Source organism: Anomaloglossus baeobatrachus, chromosome 2 (assembly GCF_048569485.1).
Source record: "Anomaloglossus baeobatrachus isolate aAnoBae1 chromosome 2, aAnoBae1.hap1, whole genome shotgun sequence".
NCBI classification, from domain to species: domain Eukaryota; kingdom Metazoa; phylum Chordata; class Amphibia; order Anura; family Aromobatidae; genus Anomaloglossus; species Anomaloglossus baeobatrachus.
In genome coordinates, this window is record NC_134354.1 from 247,637,729 (window position 1) to 247,645,454 (window position 7,726).

The 7,726-nt window shown below is 40.6% G+C and overlaps 1 protein-coding gene across 1 annotated transcript; it reads left to right on the forward strand.

Annotated features, from left to right (window-relative positions):
• Positions 1–6,559: 6,559 nt before the first annotated feature.
• LOC142289287 (olfactory receptor class A-like protein 1) lies at positions 6,560–7,525 on the forward strand. Its single transcript, XM_075333584.1, has one exon. The coding sequence runs from the start codon at positions 6,560–6,562 to the stop codon at positions 7,523–7,525; it is 966 nt and encodes a 321-aa protein (XP_075189699.1).
• Positions 7,526–7,726: the final 201 nt, after the last annotated feature.

Here is a 7,726-nt window from a genome sequence, read left to right on the forward strand (position 1 = left end):
GTAGCAGTATTCAACGTCAAGCAGCAGCTGCTAAAGTAAACAAGATTTTAGGGTGTATAAAAAGAGAGATTAGATCCCGTGATCTCAACATCTTGTTACCCCTCTATAAATCACTTGTAAGGCCACATCTGGAATATGGGATCCAGGTTTGGGCTTCACACTTTAAGGTCCCCTTCACACGTCCGTGATACACGTGCGTGTTTGGTCCGTTTCCGTATATACCGGAGACATGGCCAAACGTGCACCAATGGTAATCTATGATTGTGGTCACACGTCCGTTATTTCATTATGTCCGTGTGTGCGTGTCCGTGATCCGTATGTGTTTGCGTTTTGCACGGATGCATGTCCGTTATCTGCACGGAGCACGCACACGTGGACACAATGAAAGTCTATGGGTATGTGCACACACGTTAGTAAACACGTATGCTTCTACCTATAGTCCGTGTCTGTTTGGTGTTTTTATTTCTAGTGATGTCGGCTATTCTTTCTATTTCTGTGTATGTCGGTCAATCTCCCTGAGTCCGTCAGTCGGTCTCTCTGTCTCTCTGTCGGTCTCTCTGTCTGTCTGTCCCTCTCTCACAGTCTGTCGGTCAGTTTCCCCCCCTCTCTCATACTTACCGTTCCCCGATCTCCGGCGCAGCGCTGCACGGCATTCACACTGCTGCGGTTGCTTTTACTATTTTGAAAAAGCCGGCCGCTCATTAAACAATCTCCTATTCCCTGCTTTCCCCGCCCACCGGCGCCTATGATTGGTTGCAGTGAGACACGCCCCCACGCTGAGTGACAGGTGTCACACTGCACCCAATCACAGCAGCCGGTGGGCGTGTCTATACTGTGCAGTAAAATAAATAAATAAATAATTAAAAAAAAACGGCGTGCGGTTCCCCCCAATTTTAATGCCAGCCAGATAAAGCCATACGGCTGAAGGCTGGTATTCTCAGGATGGGGAGCTCCACGTTATGGGGAGCCCCCCAGCCTAACAATATCAATCAGCAGCCGCCCAGAATTGCCGCATACATTATATGCGACAGTTCTGGGGCTGTACCCGGCTCTTCCCGATTTGCCCTGGTGCTTTGGCAAATCGGGGTAATAAGGAGTTATTGGCAGCCCATAGCTGCCAATAAGGCCTAGATTAATCATGTCAGGCATCTATGAGACACCCTCCATGATTAATCTGTAAATTACAGTAAATAAACACACACACACCAGAAAAAATCCTTTATTAGAAATAAGAAACACACACATATACCCTGGTTCACCACTTTAATCAGCCCCAAAAAGCCTTCCATGTCCGGCGTACTCCAGGATGCTCCAGCGTCGCATCCAGCGCTGCTGCATGGAGGTGACAGGAGCTGCAGAAGACACCACCGCTCCGGTCACCTCCACGCAGCTAATGAAGACAGCGCTGGATGTGACGCTGGACCATTCTGGAGTACGCCGGACATGGAGGGCTTTTTGGGGCTGATTAAAGTGGTGAACAAGGGTATATGTGTGTGTTTTTTATTTCTAATAAAGGATTTTTTCTGGTGTGTGTGTGTTTATTTACTGTAATTTATTTATTTATTTTACTGCACAGTATAGACACGCCCACCGGCTGCTGTGATTGGGTGCAGTGAGGCACCTGTCACTCAGTGTGGGGGCGTGTCTCACTGCAACCAATCATAGGCGCCGGTGGGCGGGGAAAGCAGGGAATAGGAGATTGTTTAATGAGCGGCCGGCTTTTTCAAAATAGTAAAAGCCGCCGCAGCAGTGTGAATGCCGTGCAGGGCCGCGCCGGGGATCGAGGAACGGTGAGTATGAGAGAGGGGGGGAAACTTCAGTCACTCGGGGGATTAGCGGTCACCGGTGAATCCTTCACAGGTGACCGCTAATCAGTACTCGACACAGACAGAGCCGCGGTATGAGGATGAAGTCGGGTGAAGTTCACCCGAGTTCATTCTCATCGCGCAACTCTGTCTGCTGTCAGCCGACATTTATAAACGACATTGTGCATCACACACACGGACATTACACACGGACATTCCACGTACACATACACGTTAATTCCACACGCACACACGGACGTTCTGCACACAAACACGGCTAGCACACGCAATTCACACAGGTGCCACACGGACCATAAAAACTGACACAAAAACGGGACACGGACCCGAAAAACGGCCCGTAACACACGTGCGTGTTTTTCACGGACGTGTGAAGGGGGCCTAAAAGGGATATTAAGAGGTTAGAGTCAGTTAAAAGTTGGGAAACTAGACTACTACAAGGAATGGAAGGCCTCACATATGATGAGAGGTTACAAAAGTTGTCTTTTTTCTAGGCTAAACAAATCCATCTCAGAGGGGATCTCATTTATATGTTTAAATATATGTGTGGTCAATACAAAGGACTGGCACATGACTTATTCCTTCCAAAAACAATACTAAGGACCAGGGGGCACTCACTGTGAGTGAAAGAAAGGCAATTTCAGCAGCTAAATAGGAAAGGGTTCCTTACAGTTTAGACTAGTCAGACTGTGGAATGCGCTACCAAAAGAGGTAGTAATGGCATATACTATAACAGCTTTAGAAAAGGGCTGGATTTTAGTGCACACAACATTGTTGGTCATAAATGATTTAGTGACAATGTATATTTGGTGGAGGAAGGTTGAACTAACTAAATGGACCTAGGTCTTTTTTCAACCTAAATAGCTATGTAACTATGTAACAAAAAAGTTTATTTGAATAAACACTCCCCCACACTTTCCCTGGTTCCCCATTTAAAAAAAAAATGGGTGGACGTCGCGTGGAACAAGTACACCATGGATTACGTCGGAGCTTCATGGATTTTTTTTAATAATAAATTATTGAAGGAGAGATAGTATGGAGGAGTCTTTATTCAAATAAACTATGGCCTTTCATTCCTGTGTGTGTGTTTTTTCACTTTACACTTATTAAGTTAGTGATGAGGGTGTCTGATAGACACCTCTCCATTAATAATCCCTGAGCTTGATGCCAGCTGACACTACACAGCTGATAACAACCCCCAAAAATATTACTCTGATTGCCTAATAACCGGGGAAATCAGGAAGAGCCAGAGCAAAGGGCCAGAACTAGAGCAACTCATGGATGCACTACTTCTGGGGCAGCTGTTGGTTGGTATTTTTAGGCTGAGAAGGGCTAAATAACCATGGGCCTTCCCAGCCTGATAATACCAGCCTACAACTGTCTGCTTTACCTTGGCTGGTTGTCAAAAATAGGAGGGACCCCTTCCCTTTTTTTTTTCATTGTTTACTTATTTTTTAATTTAAACAAGGCTGAAAACACCCTTCAGTGCCAAATGCAGGGCATGGACTCGAGCATGGTGCTCATGCACCCGATATGCTCAATCGAGTATCAAGTGTCTTGAGCGCCGCAATGCTTAATCAAGTATTGAGCACTGGCAATCATGCTCACTCATCACTAATGATCACAATAACACATCAATTCAATTATTCTCCCAGGCTGCCCATTATCTTTCCTATCAATTCTGTTGTGTAGATCGTTATAGACATTACTGTGTGTACAGAAATCATGAACTTAAATGCAGCAACTCACTTCTTGTTATATCTGTAAAGAGCCAACTAGAATAGCGTTTCTGAATGGAAAATGTCCTTAAAAATGCTACTGTGTGCATAGAAATTAAGAAGCTCTGTAGACTAACTTAATTCCTCAATAGAGCAGATCCACTCTAGTCACTCCTGTTGTGAGATAGCTAGAATGGAGTTTCTGCAAAGAGGATGTCAATTTAGAAAATACAGTGTACACAGAAATAATGAATCTCAATATAGCAACTACAGTATTCTAATAATTTATGTATGACGCGGCTAAAGAATTTAGCACCCATCAACGCCCCTCTGTATTGAAGATTATAGCTGTCAGTAAATAAGAAAAAAATATGTTTCAGAAGGTAATCTAATACTGAAACAATAAAGGAAAATGATTCATCACTACACCAGCATATCTGTTGCTGCAGCAATGCCCAGATCATGTGGGCTGCAGGTTTAAAATGACTAAATGTCGCATGTGACCCACGTATACCTGTCATCCCACACAATCTGCCTGACAGAGGCCAGCAATTGTCCAGTATCCTTGAGGAAGCCTGGGTATTTATCAACAATAGGCTGCAGAAAATAATCAACCCACTCACATAAATGTTCATTTAGGGAGCCTATTCAGGTGACAATTGGTCTCAGTGGGGGAGGAAAGTTTACTTTATGTAATAAAGTTTTCCTCAAGTGTACTCGATATTTTTTGGCCTCTGTCGAGCAGATCATTTCGATGACAGATATACATGGATCACATGTGACATTGAATTATTTTATACCTGCATTGCTGGGCATTGCTGCAGTGTTATCTGCTGAAAAAAAAAAAAATCATTTATAGTGAGGAACTGTGTTCCTTTATTATTTCAGCATTAGATTACATTCTCAAGCATAAGTTCTTCTTATTTAATTACAGGTGTTACATGGAATGCAAATGGGCTTTGATGGGTGCTAGATTCGCACCCTCCTCTGCTAACTTGTATCTTGGTGGGAGGATCAATCTATTTTTTTGTGAGAATAATCTGTTTTTGAGTTCCATGTTTTGGTATGGCAGATACATGGATGATATCCTAATTATATGGTTGTCTGATGTATCTTCCATACAAACTCTTCTTGAGTTTTTGTAATAACAATCAATGCAATCATTTTTTCACATATCAATGGAGCAGAGACTCCATTTTTTTTCTAGATTTAATATTGAGAGCTGATCAGAAAAATCATAGGAATAAAATGCATGCTTATCGTAAGGAAACCATAGGGAACACTATAATAAAGGGAACCAGGATTTTTGTATATAACCTAAAGCCAATGCTATTCTGGCACTATCAGGCTGATTCTCTACATACCTGTAGTGGTTAGCTCGGATGTATAGGTTTTGAAATCCAAAAATGTAAAGATTATAAAATCATCAGCTTCCTGAGTGACAGCAGCTGAGGATCAGATAATAGCTGGGGGGGGGGGGTTCATACGTATCCCCTCCCCCTGTTAAATTAGCATAAGTATTATACAATCGATTTAATTTTTCACTAGCAGACCCTGTGCTGAGGTCATATCCATGTGACCAGAAGGGGCGGGGCCCCAGCCAACAGAAAAATGTTGCTTCCCGGTATCAGCTTTGTTGACTGAGGCCCTGCCCCTTCTGGTCACATGGGTATGACCTCAGCATAAGTCCTGCAAGTCAAAAAATTAAATCAATTGTATAATACTTATGCTAATTCTAACAGGGGGAGGGGATAACTATGAATATCCCCCTAGATATTATCTGCTCCTCAGCTGCTTTTACTCAAGAAGCTGATGATTTTCTAAACTTCCCTTTCTTGGATTTCAAAATCTAAACATCTGAGCTGACCACTAATGGTATGTAGAGAGTCAGCCTGATAGTGCCAGTATAGCACTGGCTTTAGCTAACATATACGAAAATCCTGGTGATTGGTTCCCTTTAAGAGCTCATTCTTGCCATCCTAGATATATTAAAATCAATATTGCTATTGGTGAGATCATGAGAGCAAAATGCAATTGAACAAACAAAAGTCAGTTCATTAAAAAAAGATCAGAAATTTGTGATAGATTATCTAGGAGAGGTTATGGCAACTGGGTATTAAATAGAGTGAGAAAAGTCGCATAGATGGGAAACTGCAACAGGATTTAATTCATACAAAAAGATTTGTTCAAAAATTATGAATAAACCTATTTTGTCCCTACAATCACTAGGGAATACAGTCAGGCTAAAAATATTCTAAAAAAAAAAATTTCCCAATTGTAAAATTTGGCCTGATAAGGAAGGAGAAAACAGGCTAAGGGGTGAAGGGGTTAATGTCTCTCTAAATGTTTTCAATTTTAAGAAACAATCACACTCATCTGCAGTCTTTTATTATGACTTTCAAAATGTATGCAATTTGTGAATCGAATTTTATGAAATAACAAGAACATGGAAGAGTTGACATTTAACTAAACACATTCATCTCACTGTGTACATCAAGTAGTATATGCTTCAACTGAGATATTAATTGCCTCTGTTGTATTCCCCCGTGTGATCATGTAAAAATCTCACAAGTATAAATGCTCAAATCAACATGCTTTTAACAGGCAAAGATTGGTAGGTAAGAAATATGCAGACACGGACAGATAATAATAGTTGAATAGGGACTCTTACTAACTTCATAATCAATAGAAAATAATACTTATTAACTTAGTTATTATTTTGAGTCAACTTGAAAGCAGCTTTAATTATAGCGGCATCTACTTTCCACAAGGTCAATTTGTAAAAAACTATACATTTAAGTCATTTTCAACATCTTGTAATTTAAAGCTGTTGTATGGCACAAATTAGCACCTGAATCCATATTCTTTTGGAGGTATAATGGTGTTGATCAGACTGATGTAAGCCAAAAGAAGACTTTTTTTGACCGCTTTATAGATATTGTACCCCCTACTGTGGACACATTTCTGGAAGGTTTTAACACTTTATATTTTATCTGATTTTTGTTTCATTTAGTAGAAATGCACATCCAACATCTGAAGGCTTTTATTTTCATCCTTATTACAGTGATTGGTATCCCAAGCAATCTTTATATTGTCTTAAAATTTGTCTCCATCAGACTCGTAGAGAGGAAATTATTGGCGACAAATGTAATTCTGTTGGTCTTAGCTTTAGCAAATCTTTTAATTGTTTTCTCACGTGTTATTCCTCAATCTTTACATGCCATAGGACTACAGGATTTAATGGATGATACAAACTGCAAATTCTTTGGATACACCTACAGAGTGAGCAGAGCCATGTCTATATGCACCACCAGTTTGCTTAGCTGTCATCAATGCATCCTCATAGCTCCATCTACCAAAATGTGGGTATATCTGAAGCAAAAAGTGACCCAGAATATATTTGTCATCATTCTTTCAATTCTATTGATGAATCTTATATTATACCGCACCAGTTTTATGTATGCCAATGCAAGAAGGAATTTTACTTCACCATATACTCTTCACTTGGTGTACTGTGACACCGATTTTCAAACATACGTCTCTTATATCGTCAACGGCATTGTTTTTGCATCTAGGGATTTCCTTTTTGTTTCATTGATGGCTCTAGCAAGTTTTTATATTGTGTTTGTGCTACTAAGACATGTAAAGACAGTGAAGAGTATAAGGAGCTCAGACAAAATCCAGACTAAATCCATTGAGCACAAAGCCTCTAGAGCTGTAATTTTGCTGGTTTTCTGCTACGTCATATTCCTTGGACTAGACAATGCTATGTGGATCTATACACTGACACTGTCCAATGTAAAAACAGACATGAACGATGCCAGGGTTGTGCTAGCGTGTGCTTATTCTGCACTGAGCCCCATTGTCATTATTTTAACAAATCCAAAATTACAGCAGCAGTCGGTATTTCGGTTTTGGAAAAAGATTCACATTCAGCAAACATCTTCTACTAATCTGGTTTATGTGAACAATGTTAGTAAATAGCTTTAAAAGCAACCTGTCACATTGATCATGTAATCTGCATATTTATGTATAATACATATACAGTGGAACCTTTGATTAAGAGTAACTTGGTTTAAGAGCAATGATTTGTAATAACTCACCACGCACACTTCCTGTTCTGTCCTTTCACAACGCTCTGACCCACTCTGGAGGTAACTTTCCGTACATATTTACAGTATACTG

Excerpts from the sequence above, each read along its gene's own strand:
- LOC142289287 (XM_075333584.1), top strand. The coding sequence starts at position 6,560 with ATGCACATCCAACATCTGAAGGCTTTTATTTTCATCCTTATTACAGTG.